Source organism: Nomascus leucogenys, chromosome 3 (assembly GCF_006542625.1).
Source record: "Nomascus leucogenys isolate Asia chromosome 3, Asia_NLE_v1, whole genome shotgun sequence".
In the NCBI taxonomy this organism is placed as follows: Eukaryota; Metazoa; Chordata; class Mammalia; order Primates; family Hylobatidae; genus Nomascus; species Nomascus leucogenys.
In genome coordinates, this window is record NC_044383.1 from 32551209 (window position 1) to 32568291 (window position 17083).

Genomic DNA, 17083 nt, shown 5'->3' on the forward strand with positions numbered 1-17083 from the left:
AACAGACTCCCACCAACACATACACCATCAGCGCACAATTACACACACTCATACAGAACCACACCCACTCACTTGTAGTGATGGTCTCCCACAATGATCCACACTCCCCGCTACCGTTACTCCCCCAATTACATTCTGTCACACACAAGTAAATACAGGGAAAATGCACAGCTCACACATGATTACATCTCACACACAATTACATCCATAAAATTCAAGATGATCCACTTCAGAAGCGGTCACACATTTCACAGAAAAATAGATTTACAAAGAGAAACTAATACATATTCTCCCAAACATCAACATGATTCGTACATAATCACAAACAATGGTTGATACACGATTACCCAAAAAGAAACAGTCTCATTCACATACGGTTACACACACACCACTATAAGCCAGTGCATACAATGATAGTTTCGATTTGCAACTTAAGCAGAAACAAGCATTTACATGCAAGAATTGCAAACACAATTATACACTTAAATACCATTATAAATATTCACTATTTGCTTGCATTGCTGATTGCTCACATTATCACAAACACCACACACACACACACACACATACACACACACACACACACACACGACTCTCACATCCAAAGAAATCCACATCCTTTCAGGCACTGGCAATCCCAGGAGAGCCTGGCTCTCCCTGCTCTCCTCAACTCTGCCTTCTCTCCATCTGTCCTCCTCCTTTCCTCTCTCCAGAGCCTCAAGGTCCTGCCCCACAACATGTCTCTGAAGTTCAGGTACCAAGGGCTGCCCCTGAAGCATCAGCTCAACCCAAGCAGCTGAAGGACGCTAGGGTCCGCAAGGAGCAGGCAGCCCTGACTCCGGATCCGGAGGCTTTTATTTATTTTTTCCACATAAATTACACAAGCACTTTATAAAATGGTTACACAGAAAACACCTTATAAGTGCATAACTTAACACCCCCCCACCCCTCAAATGGGTTCTGGAGAAATGGGCTGCATTTATGTGAAAACCTGTCTGTGTGTACCTGGGTTGGGCTGAGATGTGTGGTGGGGGCCTGGCAGACCAAGTGAGGCTGTTGTGGCTGTTGGCTGTTGTGTATGGCGTAGTGTGTCACAGTGTGGCCATGACCTTGTGTTTGTGCTGGAGGGAGTGCCATGCTTTCAGAATGAATCTGTGTCACCCCGACCTGTGAGGTCACCCCCGACCTCACCTGATCGTGAGGTCCAAAGTGTAAACACTGTGACCCTGCATCTGGATGACACTCTGCTGTAGATGCCCATGTGTGGCTCTGGGGTGACACCAGGAGGGACAGTGACAGCACCTCTGTGTGGGCCTATGGGTTTCCATGTGTGTGATGAGAAGTGGGTCACAGAGAAGGGGTTTCCCAGGGCAAATTCAGATGACAGTCCTGGGGACCCCAGAAGCTCCTTCTCCCCTACCTTACTTGCCTCTCTCTGAATCCCACGTTAAAAATTAAAATAAAATGAAATAAACAAAAACAGATTTCTTAACAGTTCAGACAGGTGCGGGACGCTTCTGGGAGGGGGGCGCGTGTCCTTGTCCCTTGAGCTCTTCCACCGAAGAGAGAACAGTGTCGGCACAAATGTGGGGGCCCTTCGGGGCCGTGCGAGGGCAGTGTTCCCCTCCTGGGTGCAGTCTGAGGCCAGGAGGGTGGGGAGGAGTCCTGGGTCTCAGGCCTCAGTGACCCCTGAGTGGGTCTGGGGTCCCACAGGGCAGAATGGGCAGGCTCACTCGCAGGCCGACGCCACCGACGTGACGCTAGTGATTTTGGTCGAGTCGTCAGACCACGGCTGCAGATTCTGCAGGGCGAAGAGCGACGAGTTGTGCACGCACAGAGGGTCGGCGGGCAGCGGCTGTGCCAGGCTCTTCTGGAAGGCCTCTTGCTGCAACTGCAGGAGGATGCGGTTCGCTTGCTGCCTCTCGGCCTCCCGTTCCTCCGCAGTCTGCCGTCTGCACCGGGAACAAGCCGTTACCTGCCAGGAGCACCGACCTGGCTCCCGCGTGTGCCCAACTCCTGGTGCGTTCCCAGGAGATAAGCTGAACGAGCGCTGCTCGTCTTTGCAGTCCCCAAATCCAGTTTGGGCCCCTATAACGCGTTCCCTTCTTTTGAGAGTCCTGACTTCAACAAAGACTGGAAACCCCCAAACGGATGGAGCCAAGGTATCCCAGAGAAGGAGCGGTGGAAAAGTCTGCGAGGCCCAAACAGCTGGGACTCCGCATCCACGCGCAGCGCCCACACCCCGAAGGCCTCACAAGGGGCAGCCGGGGTAGGATGGCATCTCTCCTCCCGACCCCCCCACCCCGAGGGAGACCAAGTGTCATTCCAAGCCGGAGGGCCCTCACCCTACCCACAAGTCCAGGGCAGAGAGGCAAGGACCAGCGGCTATGATCTGCTCTGCCGGACGTCTCTTTCCTCCCTCTCTCTGCGAATGTCTTCTAGGCCTTGGGCCTTCTGTGTGGAGCCCTGTGCCCTGCCGGGGCTCCTGCTGGACCCACTGGCTTCCTCTGAGGCAGTTCAGGGAGGCGATGACTCACTTATTCCATTTACTGCCGCCCCTCCACCCTGTCAACTGAGATCAAACGTCTGTCTCTAAGGTGGACAGACCTAATGGGAGTCCCCGGGGCCTTCAGAAGCAATTTGTAGGCGATCGATGAAGCCGTGCGAAGCCTGCAAGGGCCTCTTCCAGCAGCGGCTGCTGACCTGCTCTGGGCCGCCTTTTCTTGACTCTGTGTATCTTTCCGTCTTTCGTCTTTCCTTTACCCCTGCATTTCAAACGGCCTGAATATTTCTCTTTTATGCTTTGTGTCTTATCTCTCGTTTTCTCTCCTTCCCACCCACTTGGTTCTCTCTGAATTAAAGGAATTTGTTTGAAAAGAAAATGGTGGTTTCAGTCAACCATTGCTTTTTCTTTATTATACATAAATAAGACTTCTGCAGGCTGCCTGTTTTTCTCCTTTTTTTTCCTTGAGCGGGGTCCCTATCCTTCGCCACCTCTGAAACTGATTGTGTTTCAGTTTCTCTCTTTGCCTGCCTCTTTCTTTCTCTGTGCCCCTCTCTCTGGCAGGCCTGCCAGGCTGCCTCTCCTCCCCTAGGCCCGCAGCCCTCAGTAGGCCTTGGAAACCGGAGTCCCCCCCAACCCCCGAGCTAGCCCTGGCTCTCTCTTTAGCGTTCCAAGGTCTGAGGCCGCATCCCCCACTCCTTCCCCAGCGTCAGGAATGTTGTGGGGTGCGGTAGAATCATGGGGCCATGGCTTCCTTTGTGGCCCCGTAGGCGGAATCCCAGGCAGATTCCTCGCCTTCGTTCAGAAAAAGAGGAAACTCCAATTCCTTCCTCCTGCCCCAAGGCCCGCCCGTCTCGGCGCCGCCGACTTCGCCCAGACTCTCCCGCGCTACCCCACCGGGCCTGAGCTAGGGGAGAAACTCTGGCGGGCGAGGGCCAGATGTGCGGGAGGGTGCAGCGTGCCACAGGGTGCAGCCGGAGAAAGCGTCAGTGCGCGCGGAGAGGGAGGCTGCTTGGGAGTGTTGGGGACGCTTCACGTCCGTGAGCGTAAATGTGAAAAAACAAAACAAAACAAAACAAAACAAAAAACCCATTGCGTAGTAACTAGAGTTGTGGCTATGGGAGAAGGAAAATTCTCTTTCTCACACACACCCATCTGCTCCTAATTGATTCCCCTTTCAGTGGGACCCGCGAAACCCCGCCGCAGCCGGCGCGGATTGATTTTCTCCTTCCAGGGTAGGGACCGGCTGCGCAAAGGCCGGATGTCTGGGGAGGAGACCGTCAGCAGGGCCGCGGTCTGGGGCCACAGACCCTCTGCCGGGAACCCGGCTGGAGCGCTGCAACAAGGTGCGGGCTGTTCTGCATCCAGTCTCCCGGACAGAGCAGGATTCCATAAGCAAGAGTTTGCGCAAACAAAAAGCTCCCCAGGACTCACAGATCCCTGGAGCCTGGACTGCGTGGAGTGCACTAACCCGCCTGTTTGCCCAAGCGGCGGAATAGACCTGCCGCGTCTACACCGGCAGAGAGTGTGCCGACCAGAAAGCCCTGAAGCCTCCGGTAAAACAGAGCCAGGGCTCTTCAGCCCCATCCCAGCTATCGGTCTCCGATGCTTCCAGCTCCCCGCAAGCCTAGCGGGAGCTCGCTCCTCCGAAAGGCTCAGAAACCGCGAGCGGAGAAAGTGTGTGCGCCTCACGAGAGGCCAATGAACCGAGAGCTGCCTGCTGCCGGCCCGCCCCGCTTGCTCACCTCCACTTTGTCCGCCGGTTCTGGAACCAGGTTTTGACCTGCGCGTCGGTCATTTTGAGCGCCTTGGCCAGGGCGGCGCGCTCGGCCGAGGCCAGGTACTTCTGGCGGTGGAAGCGCTTCTCCAGCTCGCAGATCTGCAGGCGTGTGAAGGACGTGCGCGGCTTCTTCTTCTTGGGGGGCGTCCGGTTCTGATAGGGGTGACCTATACGGCGTGTTACAGTGAAGGGTGAGAGGGCCACTGGAGCGGGAGACAGACAGACGGCAGAGGCAAGCAGCAGAGCGTCAGGAAGAGTCCCAGGCCCAACACCCCGCGAGTCAGCGAGCGCAGCAGCTGAACCCCCACGAGCAGGGCCGAGATCCTCCCGTTAGCCCTCAGCGCCAAGCCCACGGTGGGAAACGGCCTCCTCCTGCCCGCCAGTCCGACGCCGCCGTCGCCGCTACCACGGAGGCCTCCCTAGCCCGGGGCTCCCGCGAGCCCAACCACTTCCCTGCCGCCCCTCCTCCAGGGGCAGTCTAAGGCGAGCTAATGGTCACGCTCTCCTCCCCTCAGTCAGCCCCAGGCCTTCAGGCTCAGAGTAAGAGGCCGAGCCTGACTCTGGAACCTGACCTGAGCCTCCATCAACAGCAGCACACACCAACACAACGTACAACGGGGGCAAACTCACAGATCTATACACCCAAACAGGACCAGACAAGTACAGGCACGGGACAAGCACACAGGACACAGAGCAACACAAGGCCACAGCCATACACTCGCTCAAACCTCCTTCATGCCTGACACAGTATTAGGGCCACGAGGTAGGTCCTAAACCGAGTACCTTTCACCAGAGGCCCAGGATTAGTGAACTTCCGGCTGGGGTTCCAGCAGGGCTCTTCAAGACTGGCCTGGTCTGGGTGGGGAATGGGATGGGCACCAGGCCCTGCTGCCCCAGGCCAGAGAAAACTTAGGTTGGGGGCACTGGGACCCCTCTAGGGAGGGCCCTTTCTGAGGCCTAGACCCAAGCAACTGTTCTTCCTCTGGACACCAGCCTCCACACCACTTCTGCCGTGGCCCCAGAGTCTGGTAAGAAGCTGCGGGAGCAGTTTCCCTGGCTGTGCTGCTGCCTGGAACAGAAGCAGGGAGCCAGGGGTGCCTTGGAATCTCCTGGCCCAGTGTCTAGCTCTCAGCAGCTTCTCCCAAGTAGTTATGTAAACCCCCCTTCCACTGTTGGGCCCTTGAACCGGGGGACCCCCAGGAGGCCCCATCTCTGCCAGCAGCAGCCAGTGTCTCCTGCCTCATCTCTCTAAGACCGGCTGGCTAACCTGGGCTCAATTTGTGGCTGCTTCCCAGCCCGGACGGGAGGATCGTGGTCTAGGATCCAGGGAACCCTAAGAGGAGCAGGAAGTGAGAACCGGGGAAGGGATCCACGCCAGAGGGAGAGTTGAGTGCCCAGAGCGGAAACGGGAGCAGAGGGAGCCAGGGCCAGCAGAGGAAGGCAGGAGCGGGCAGCAGAGAAGGCTGCAGCGGCCACCACCTAGTACCTAAAGTCCCGGGAGTAGTCCTCCCGCCACCGATCACCAGCCTGCCGGTGCATTATTCGTGCCCAAGAAAACAGGGCTGGGCCCAGGGTAGGAAACCCAGCCGGGAGAGAACGAAAATGAAAAGCTAGCTGTCCTGGGCGGCTATGCCCCCCTGCCATCCTCCCAGATGAAGCCTGCTCTCCGGAAAAAAAAAGGGCCACTGGTTCTGCTGATTTATCGGGGCTCAGAGCCCCCACTGGCCCCGCAGCACCACGGTCACTGGAGCTAGGAGCGCGAAGTGCATGTGTGTAGGGGACTGGAGGTGGGGGAACCTGTTGTTTTCTTGTGTTTGATCCTGGGGCTCGCTTCCTGGGTCCTAGAACAGCAGCCAGGACGGAAGAAACTGTTCACGTTGCACCCCTTTCTCTAAGATTCCCAGGCCCAGAGTAGCTGCGGAAGGTGGTCCTGAATCTATGGCCTCCTTCTCTCTGCCTGACCCGGCCCGTGGATCCCGAGAGGGGACCAGGGAGAGCTTCTCCGAGCAGGGGTCCTTCGGGAGTCAGAGAGGGGTCCAGGCTGAGAGAACTCTTCAAGCATGGCGAGTCTGCGATATAGAATCGGGCGGGCGGCTCGACTTGGGGGAAGCACCAAGAAGAGCTGGGCGACCTGGCGCGCAGAACCAGCTTTGGGGAGCCACCCAGCGGGGCAGGGGTAGCACGGAGCCCGGGCCGCGGCCAGGCGGGGAGCGCGCGGGCCGGACTCACCTGTGAACCTGTCCTTTGTGTATCTGCGGTTACTCTCCATCCAGGGGAAGGTGAGGCCAGTGAGGTTGTTGACGCCTGGCATGGCGGGCACGGTGGGCAAGCCGGTGGCCAGGGGCTGGGGGTGGGCCACGGCTCCTGCGAGCGGCCTGTGTGCGGGCACCCGGATCACCCCCGCAGCGCTGAGTGCCCCGGCACCGCCGCTGCTGCCGCCGCCGCCGCCGCCAGGACCGGGGCCGCCCGCCAAGGCCATGTTCACATTGTAGGAGCCGGTCAGAGGACCCATGCTGCAGGCGCCGCCGCCGCCTGCCGGGCCTCCGGGGCCGCCCGGACCTCCGGTACCATAGGCCCCCGCGCCTCCAGCCCCCGCCCCGGCCGCGGAGCCCCCGCCGCCGTAAGTGTAGGCGCCTCCGACCAAGCAGCCAAGGCCGTATTCTCCGTCCTGGAGGCGCGAGGCGGGCCCCATGCAGCCACCCTGGTCCGGGCTGTTGAGGATCTGGTCGATGCCGAAGCTGATGGGCTCTGCGTGGCCCGGGTGGAGGTGGTGCGGACCCAGGTGCTCCATGCTGGCCCCGGCCCCACGGGGGGGCCCGGGCGGCGGCGCTCGCTGCGCTCCGCTCCGGGGGCAGCTAGCAGGGGCTGGGAGGCAACAGCGGCTCCTGGCTGCGCGGAGACTTGGAAGCGAAGTGCGCAGAAGGGCTAAAGTAGAAGGGGGAGGGGAGGGAGAGAGGGGGCGCCGTATTCTTCCTCTCTCTGTCTTCTGCTTCCCCTCTCCGGCTGCTCGCTCGCTGTTGACTCTGGGACATCAATCACCAGGCGAAAAAGCCCGGTGCAAGAGAGCTTCGCGGTTTCGTCCCGGGTCTCTCCATTGGCTGTGCGCGGAGAGGAGCGGGGTGAATGACAGCACGAGGGAGGGGAGGGGAGGGGGAGAGGAAGGCCAGAAGCCGAGACAGATGCAAGAGCCAGAGATAGAGGGACGGAGACCAAGACTCGGAGTAGTTCATGAAGAGAGAGAAGAGGGGAACAAGGAGAGGCTTAAAAGAAAAAGGGAAAACAGGAAGCGACCATTCCCAGAGACGGACAGACAGACAAACCCAAGGAGGGTGAAGTCAACTGTCTTCCCGGCCTGTTGGGAGCCATCCCCTCACTTTGAACTGGGCCAAAGGAGTCCAGCCCACAAGGCGTCTGAGGAAGGGATGTCCCTGCCCAACTGGAGAATCTCCCCAAGGGCTCAGCTGGGAAACACCTGTCACTCAACCAGGAGATTTACTCCAAACTTCAAGTCCAGCTTTTTAGAAAGTAGAAGACTGTCTACTCCCCAGGTATGGAGCCCAGGCCCTGAGGCAGGATGGTGAGTTCAGGCTTGCCCTTCTTTAAAACACAGGCCTATGAACAACTGGCTATATATTATAAAAATCAGCAACCACCCCCCAACTCAGCCTTCTTAGAGAAATTCAGGAAGGGAACATTTCCTGAAAGGCAGGCACAAGTCAAGAGGGTTGGTTTGGGGTCTGCGGCCAGGGTGCCTATGCCTCAACATACCCCTTTCGTTTTAAATAAAAAGATGCCTCAAGAAGTAAAATCCTACAGGGGTTGAAAGAGGCAATTCCTACAGTGTTTGAATGAATTCAACCAGATTGCATTACACCTAACAATTACCCCAGGGTTGGCTATTCCAGGCAAGAAGACTTTGGACTGTGGTGTGTGTTATTTTCTTACTTTTGGAATCTTGGGAGGGAGTCATAGGGGCTTAAGGCTGTGGGGGCTGGGATTGGTGGGACTAGGATCAGGGAAGTGGATCCAGGACAAATTTAGGCCTTTCCAATGTTTTGCCAGTGGCTGTCTGGCTGAGAGCCCAAGAGAAAAGGAGGAAACTCCCTTTTTCTTCTTCCTCTCTTTCCCCTCTCCAGTAGAAAATGTTTGCTACCTTTTAGAAGCCAAGCTTCGGGAAAGGCACAGGTTCTATCACTTGGGATCTGTTTCTGTTCTATTTCAGTTCAGTTTCAGATTAGACTTTAGACTGTCTCTGTCTGGAAAGATGCTAGGATGTGAAGACTCACATTCTCTCCTCATCAAGTCTTATTGCAATCTATTTGCTTTGGGCATGTCTGTCACCTCCACTTGAAGAGATCTTCTTGGAGGCAGAGAGTGGCTTGTTCAGTTCTGTTCTCTCCTGAAGAATACAGCCCCAAACAACAAAATATGCTCATCTTGGGTGAATAACAAATGAATGTATGTCTTTATTCAATAATATTTATTGAGTACTGTACTCACTATGTGTCAGGCACTGTTCTAGGCACGGGGGACATAGCAGTGAACAAAACAAAGGTCCTGACCTCATGAAGCTTACATTCTATAGAGGGGGTCAGACAATAAGCAAAGAAGAAAATACAAGACAGATATTAGTAAGTATTGTGGAGAAAAATATAAACTCTACACCAATGCTTCAAGATGAGTATTCTCTCTATTTTACAAATGTGAGGAAAGCACATTTCAGAATAGCTATGACTGGTGTGGATCAATATGGAGGAGCTAGACTCAACTTGCTTTTGTGGGTTAGCCTGGAAACCTACATGCTGGTTGGAAGTTTGCATCTCTGGGGAAAACCTTGGATTTTCCCCAAATCTCGGGGAGCTCCAGCCAGGTGGACAAAGGCCCACTCAAGACAAAGCCAAATGTGAAATTGGTAGTTGTTTGTAAACACTAAGCAGAAGTCCAGGTGCGATGGCTCACACCTGTAATCCCAGAACTTTGGGAGGCCGAGGCGGGCGGATCGTGAGGTCAGGAGATCGAGACCATCCTGGCTAACATGGTGAAATCCCGTCTCTACTAAAAGTACAAAAAATTAGCCAGGCGTGGTGGTGGGCACCTGTAGTCCCAGCTACTCAGGAGGCTGAGGCAGGAGAACCCAGGAGGCAGAGCTTGCAGTGAGCCGAGATCGCGCCACTGCACTCCAGCCTGGGCAACAGTGCAAGACTCCATCTCAAAAAACAAACAAACAAACAAACAAACAAAACACTAAGCAGAAACATGAGAGGGCTCCGCTCCCTCGCCAGTTCTCTTCTTCCCACTTACCCAATCCAGATACTCTGCCCTACCCAGGGAGTTCCATAACTTACTTCAGAAGTTGTCTGAACCTGAATGAATCTCTTCCTGCCTCTTATCTTGAGGGAACTAAAGCAGAAATAAATTATTTATTGAAAGACAGCTTTGTGCCAGGCACCACATCATACTTATCTCATTTAAGACTCATAATAACCCTGGGAAGTTAATAGAAATGTCCCAATTTTTTATAATTGAGAGAATTGAATGAATGTTCATGGCAGTACTATTCATGATAGCCCGAAAGGGGAAACAACTCAGATGTCCATCAACTCATGAATAGATAAACAAAATTTGATATATCCACACATGGAATATTATTTAGCCATGAAAAGGAAAAGAAGGGAAATGCTGGTTCATGCTATAACATGGATGAACCTAGGAGACTATTCTGCTAAGTGAAAGAAGCCGAGCACAAAGGCCACATATTGTATGATTCCACTTTTATGAAATGTCCAAAATAGGCAAATCCACAGAGGCAGAGAGTAGATTAGTGGTTTCCAGGGCCTGAGGGCAACAGGGAATGGAAATTGACTGCTAATGGATACAGAATTCCTTTTGGAGTGATGAAAACATTCTGGAATTAGATAGTGGTGATGGTTACATAACTTTGTAAAAATATTAAAACCCACCGAATTATACATTTTAAAGGGGCTGAATATTATAGCATATGAATTATATCGCATTTTTACAAAGAAAAAAATGGCTGGGTGCAGTGGCCTATGCCTGTAGTCCTAGCAGCTCTGCAGGGTGAGGCTAGAGGATCACTTGGGGCCAGGAATTGGAGCCTGCAATGTGCTATAATTGCACCTCTAGCCTGGGCAACATAGCAATGCCCCATCTCTAAAAAGAAAATGAAAACTGAGACTCAGTAAAGAGAACAAACTTGCTCCAAGTTCCATAGACAGAGAAGATTGATCTGGAATCTCAAAATCTGAGCTATTTTCCTTGTTTGAGGCTGAAAACTATGGGGAAGGGTACTGCAGCTTTTTTTGAGGCTGGGTCCTAGTGGCCTCACTCCTTTTAGTCTCACCACAGTTTTACCTGCTGCAGTTAAAACCCCATCTTTTGGTGTGAGTTGGTTGAAGGTAAAATTTACAAAACGAAACAAAATAAAACAAAATAAAATAAAATAAAAACCCATCTATCTCTCCAGGTGCACATCTCCAGCTCAGATGGCCTTCCAACCCTTTTGGCATCTGCCTGATCTACCTCTTGAACTCCTCAGATCTGACACCAGTTGTCCAGGGTACCTGGGAGGAGACTTTACCCTTGCTGGCCCAGCTTAATGTTGGCAGAGTCATCCCTACCTTGTACATGGCCCACGAAGACTGTCAAGCTCTTCTCATTAAAATCCAGCAGCCAAGGGATATACTGACTTTCCCATGCTATCACAGCTGCTTCCTTGATGGATTTCTTCCTTTTCCCCCTCCTACCTTTTTTGCTTATCAGAGTCAACTTTTATCCCAATTGGGGATACTCCCAACTTTTACCCTCAGTGAGGTGCTGGGGTTGTGTGAGTCAACTTAATCCCAGCCTTTGTCTTCCAATAGGGTATTTCCTGAGGGCCAAGACTACCCTCTCTGTCCCTTCCTTACCTAGAAAGATGAGACCGGAGGGTCAGGATTTGCTGGGCTCTGGCGCCCACCCCTTCTCCCGGGAGCAGTGTTACCTGAGCACGGTGTTGCAAGGTTGGGAAGTTTTCTGAAACAGGAGAGGAGACTCACACAAGTTTATATTCGCTGCAGCTTCTGTGTTTCCACCGTGCTTTTGCATGCCTTGCAAAACAGCCCTGATAGGAACGAGGAGGGAGGGGAAGAAAGTGGGACTCACAGAGCAACTGCCATGTGTGAGCCACCTTCAATCGGAAGAATGATCTCTCCATTCATCTTTAATCCTGTGATGTGGTTTTTGCTATCCCCATTTTACAGATGAGAAAACCAAGGCACTGAAAGCTGGAAAGGGGCAGACCAGACGCAAACACTGCTTTCCTGACACAACTCACTACAAGCTGCTTCCTTAAGCCTAAACTTGGCTCTTGCCTCACAGGACTATCTTGCAGGAACCTAGGTGAGTTGCAGATCCTTCTCTCTGGTTCTGAGGCCACCTGGTAACACCCCTTCCCCCAAGCGCCGGCTCCCCCTGGCCTGCAGAATAAAAAAGTGCCTCCAATTAAAAGAAGAGCAGCTGGGGCCGGGCCTAGGGCTGGGGGAGGAGGAAAGGACGGGCTCAGCCCACGGGGAGGCCCCTTTGGATCCCACATGATCTCCTCCTCCTCCCCACTCTGAAAGAGACCCCCGGGCCAGGGGTTGTCCTTTAGCTTACGGGTATGTGTGGAAACTTAATTACTTTGTGTTTGTGGGACCGTGCATCCATGAGGGGAAAGCTGGATGGGAAAGCGTGTGTGACAGTCAGGGTTGAGAGGGCTGTGCAGATGTCCTGGGCATGTCTTTAAGAAATAATTTTAACAATTTATTCAATAAATAATTATAGAGCATCTAATATGTATCAGGCACTGTGTTAGGCTGTTGGGATACAACCGCAAGCAAAACGCATGTTGGTAAGAGTGTTGGAGGAAAAGAAGGGAGTCTGAGTATTTTATACAACTGGATTTTGTCATGTGAGGATGTATGTGTCAGTGAGAATGCAAGTGAATGTGTTTTCTGCAACAGGATGAGTATGTGTTTACAACTGTTCCTCTGTAGTGAGTGCCTGTGATGGGATGAGGGCATCCCTCTGCTACAACTGTGTGCTGCAGATGGTGTGTACCATGGGAGGGGTGTCTTTTATTCCAGTGGAATTTCAGAGAAGTGGCTGTGTATGGGCCTGTGGTCGTGGGGAGGGGGACACAAGGTATACCCAATGGATATATAGTAGGGAAAGGGGGCTGAGAAATATGTAAGGGGATGTGTAACATGACACGATCCATGGCGGGGCCAATGAGGTCTGCATTCCTAGTACCGAAGGTGTTCCCTCTACCTTCCCATTTGTCTCAGAAAAGGGGCGGAAAACTTTCCCCGCTGTGGGAGAGGTCGGATCACCTGGTGGCTTAGGGACTTAGAGACCCAGTAAAGGGCACTCAGAGACCCAGTAAAGGGCACTCTAACTCCAGGAGCCCTGGGTTGGGGAGGAGAGTCTCTAGGAGCCTAGACTGAGGAGGCGGGGGGAGTGAGTAGGTCAAGTGACTCAGCTCAATGAGTCCTCGGGTTTGGGGGGGTTGTTCCAAGGCCAGCCCCCTGTCCCCCTACCCAATTCTTACATAAGATATGGAGGACCTCTCCAACACCAATGGACAGGCACACATTTTCCCATCAGTGGAGAGACCCTGAATGGATAGAGGACAGACAGACAGGAGACAGACATGTCTCTGCTGTAGGCCACACTTAGCTGTCACCTTGTGTAGGGGTAGGGAATTTTCTTCTCCTCCCCTGCCTATTCCTCTCAATCAGAGCCCAGCAGGTGGATGCTTCAGAAATAGGGTGCTTCTGTAGGGATCCCTTCCCTTCACTGCCTCCCCTCCCTGCTTGGCTTCTGACCCTAAAGGAAGCTGTTGGCCTCATTACCCCTGAGCATTGAGCTAAGGCTTCAGGCCTCTCTCTGACTAATTCCCTCTCAAGAGAGGCCCAGAGACCCTCAGATTCCACCATCCATCCAGCACTGTCTTGATTATGGTGGCCTTGATTAGGGAATCTCCCATCCTGAGTCACCTCCAAGGATGCCAGAAACCTGGAAAGGGGCAGGTAGGGAGTAGGCTAAGAGAAGGCTCAGGGAAGGACAGACACCCAGGGCCCTGCTCTACCCAGACAGCTCTCAAAGGGCTCCCTGGGCACGGAGTTCAGAGTCCCATCAGTGGGTCCCTTCAGAAGGGCAGCTGAGCCTAGGACCCAGGGCTGTGGACCGGCCCCAACCTCTCCCATCCTTGGTGTCTCCCTTGGCTCCACTCTGCTGGCCAGGTGGGTCTGTGCTGGGTCCAGAAGCCAAGCCCTGCACTGAGGTGTGGGGGACGGAGAAGCAGCCAAGAGAGCACCAGCCTGCTGTGGGACCAGGCCTCTGAGGGCCCCACTACCTTCTAAGAACCGTCCTATTCCCTCCTGGAGTTGGCAAGCTCCCTTTGCGGTCTGCAGAAAGGACCTCTACAGGTGTGTGGATCCCTCACTCTGCCCGTGCGCAGTGAAACAGAGGAATGAAGCAAGCTTTCCAGCTGGGTGGGTGATGGCCCTGCAGTGGCCAGCTCTACTCAGATTTCTCATCTCAATTCCTCGCCTCTGCTGGGGGTGCAGATTTGGCCTCAGAGTAAGGGTGGGTGGAGATGCCCAAGTGCAGGAAACCCAGCCTCCCAGGGGACCCAATCCTGAACTGTGGCTGAAGAGGTGGAGGTGGGGGTCATGCAGTCCCTCCTAGGTGCTAGAGTCACCTTGACACGGGCAGGTCTAGTTATTTCAGGGGATGCTTAGGACTGTTTGCACATTGGAAGCTGCAGGCTCCTGCTGAGCCAGGGCTGGACTGTGCTGGGAGTGGAAAACTGACTGGGACACCTCCTCAAGATGAGAGAGCCTGGCTACCCAGGCCTCTGCCTCCACCCGAGCCTGGTGGATGGAGTTCAGGTTTGATATTAACTTGCCAAGCTCCTCCTCCACTAGAAAAGCAAGGCGGGGTGGGGAGCGGTGGAGAAAATGGCCTCAGCTGGGGAGACCCATCTGTTGGCCGGTGGTAGTTGGGGCGGGGAGGTTAACATGTTCCCCATGGTGTCCTGACTGCACACTGAAGCACAGCATATACATCGATGGTGACACACAGAAATACCCAGCTCCCGAAGACTTCCAGACACAGGCTTGGCACAGAGGCAACACTCTCACACGCAGATGCACAGATGCCCACTCACCTTGCACACCAACACGCAGACCCTCCTCGGTGTGCAGTCCCCACATGTGTTCACAAAGCCTCCTTCATGCACCCATGTGCAGATGCCCACAAACACACCCATCCCACTCAGCCTCTGCAGCACAGATCCAGAAGCAAACGAAATCCTCTCCCTCCGTGCACACAGCCATAGGGTTGCTGGTGCACAGGTACACACAGACACACCCAACCACACTCCTACAGACTTACAGGCACGCTCACTTCCACACAGACCTTCCTGCTCAGATCACACAAAACAAAAAAACAAAACACAAAATGAAAACACCCCTCCCCTCTCACACATACTCTGAAGACGGCCACAGGGAGCTCAAAAGCAACCACAGTTTCCCAACTTTCCTGGGGAGGCCACGGTCGCCTTCCCTCGCGGGGAAGGAGTGGGGGAGCGGGGCAAGCCGCAGGTGCCAGAAGTGGGTGTGGGTGGGGCGAGCGCCGAAGGGGGAGGAACCGCATCCATATGCATGGTCTTCGCGCACAAAGAGCAGCTGCCCAGAGCTGGAGTCCCGGCGGGCCCGGAGTCGCACGGAGGCGGCGGCGGCCCAGCTAATTGAATTAGGTCGGCCAGGCCCTGCCACCCGCGCGCCACCCGCGTCCGCTCTGCCACTCGACTCCGGCCGCCGCAGGCGCTCCTTGGGTGCCGAGGGACGGATTGAGGGAAGGAGGCGTCTCCGCCTGAGCCCCGGCCCGAGGCGGCCTCTCCCCCCGGAAATAATCCCATTGTCCCGGGGGCTGAGGGCGGCCCTGGGCGCCCGGGATCCCCAGTTGGACTGCGGCACTGTGATTAATGGGACGGCGGCGAGGGAGCTGACACCGGGAGGGGCCGTGGCTTTCCTCCGCCCGGTCCTTCTCAGCTGCCCTGCGTTCCGGTGCCCCTTCCCCACCAAAGTCGGGAAGCTAGAACGGGGAGGGGCGAGGGGCGGGTGCGGGGAAGGCCACTGCTGGGAATTAGACCAGCTAGGGGCCTTCCTGAGTGTGGTATGAGCCTGAGATGAGCGAGTGGGTCTGGGTGTGCGGCCATGTGCCCGAGAGTGCAAGAGCACCAGAGCTGTCAGCCCCTGCCAGTGGGGTGGGATGCTGGGGGGTGTGGATATGGTAAAGTGCACAGGTACTGCAGGGCAGGAATTATTAGAGCTGTTTGTAGTGACGCATGGATGGGATTTGTAAGGAGACCAAGCTCCCATCCCTGGGGGCCACAGTAGCCCCAAAACCAGGGAGCTGGGCCTGAGTCCCGGCACTGCCCTAGGGCCCACATAAAGTCGCTGCCTGGCACCTGCCCTCCTGTCGGCGCAGATTTCTGCAGCCACTTCACCCCTAGACCCGACCACCGGCAATTTACAGTGGGGCTCCTGGCACCTCACTTTTCCCATTCTCCGCTACCCGCCATGGGCTCCGCCTTCCTGGGATGTAGCACCAAGAGTTTCTGTTCAGCTCTTCCACTCCTGACATCCTTGATATCTGGACTGTTCCAATACCTGTAGCCCTTTTGAGGTTAAGCTCACAGATCCCCCCCCACCCCCTCCACAACACACAGGAAGCCTCCGATATGTGGCTGGAAAATAACTCCTCTGACCTAGGTGGCCTGCGGCTCCTAGGGCAGAGACTTTGTGTGTCTGTCCCTGAACTCCAAGTGCCTGGGGGCAGACCACAGTCTCAGCTTGTCACCAGCAGATACCCACTCAGAGGTGTTCTGGACACCAGTGAGACTTCCCTGGCTGTTGAGCTCCACCCAAGATTGGTGCAAACCAGAATGTTCAGGCAGGGTGGGCACGGGGCATGCCCCTGAGTCCCACGGGCAACTTTGCCTTCTCCACTGCGAAGCCGGAGACCTGGTTCTGGACTGAGTGTACATGTGAGGTGCCCTAGGGATCCACTTCGGGGCTCTTAGGGTGGTGGAAGAGAGAAACCATCCTAGGAATCCCCGGCTGCACTGGGTTTTCAGGATCATCCCAGTGGCCAACACAGCCCCAGCCAGGACCCCTGGTGGGGTGCCTCCCACCTGCTGCTGCCCTCTACTGCCCCCCTGCCCCTACTTGACCAAATCACCCACTTCCTCACCTCCAGTGCCACCCTTAGCCCCACCCCACTCAGCTCCGGAGTAGGTTTGCCTCCTGGCAAAAGAAAACCTGGACTAAGGGTGGGAGCTAGGCGAAGCCTGAGCCTCCCACCCACCAGAAGGACTCAGTGCATCTCAGGTCTTTGTGCCCCGTTGGCCAGGGACCACCACCTGGGAGGGATAACACCACGGGGAGACGTGGTTGCTGCCCCTGCCGGCACATCCTCCACTGCTGCCCAAGGCTCAGTGAGGTAGGTTGGGGAGGGAGCTCTGGGCTGGGGGCAGCCAGCGGGACACCCAGAGGGCGCGCGGCACCAACGCTGGTATTCTCGCAGGCCCACTGCCAGGCCTGGGCGGCCAGCACCGTATTTCCTAGGACTTTTACTGCAGCACCGAGATGAACAGTGACATTCCCCTCTCCCCTTTCATAAATATTGCATCTTCCCAATGCAATTACAGGAGACGGAACGGCATGAGCGTTTACAAAATAAGATTATGGGGT

The 17083-nt window shown here is 55.1% G+C and overlaps 1 protein-coding gene and 1 long non-coding RNA gene across 4 annotated transcripts in view; one reads left to right on the forward strand and one right to left on the reverse strand.

The window, feature by feature from the left end:
- Window positions 1-837: 837 nt before the first annotated feature.
- TLX1 (T cell leukemia homeobox 1) lies at window positions 838-8112 on the reverse strand. 2 transcript variants are annotated; one of them, XM_004087551.2, is made up of 3 exons: window positions 6513-8112; window positions 4249-4450; window positions 838-1952 (listed from the first exon to the last, which is right to left on the reverse strand). In XM_004087551.2, the coding sequence occupies exons 1-3, from the start codon at window positions 7072-7074 to the stop codon at window positions 1730-1732; spliced, it is 987 nt and encodes a 328-aa protein (XP_004087599.1). In that variant the 5' UTR covers window positions 7075-8112; the 3' UTR covers window positions 838-1729. The 2 variants fall into 2 exon arrangements, with proteins under 2 accessions (XP_004087599.1, XP_003255410.1); XM_003255362.4 differs by having other exon boundaries at window positions 838-1975; window positions 6513-7356.
- Window positions 7471-17083, forward strand: part of LOC105739498 — a 42656-nt gene continuing 33043 nt past the window's right edge. Inside the window, exons 1-2 of one of the 2 annotated variants that reach the window (XR_001115419.2) lie at window positions 7471-7860; window positions 11543-11681. This is a non-coding gene — a long non-coding RNA (uncharacterized LOC105739498). The remainder of the gene's footprint in view (window positions 7861-11542; window positions 11682-17083) is intronic. The other variant, XR_001115418.2, reaches the window with a different exon arrangement.

What these genes read in the sequence shown, in the direction of transcription:
- TLX1 (XM_004087551.2), bottom strand. Translation starts at nt 7,074, where the DNA reads ATGGAGCACCTGGGTCCGCACCACCTCCACCCGGGCCACGCAGAGCCC. An exon ending in CACAAAGGACAGGTTCACAG is followed by an intron (nt 4,451 to 6,512) that starts GTGAGTCCGGCC and finishes CACGCCGTATAG; the next exon opens with GTCACCCCTATCAGAACCGG. An exon ending in AACCGGCGGACAAAGTGGAG is followed by an intron (nt 1,953 to 4,248) that starts GTGAGCAAGCGG and finishes TTCCCGGTGCAG; the next exon opens with ACGGCAGACTGCGGAGGAAC.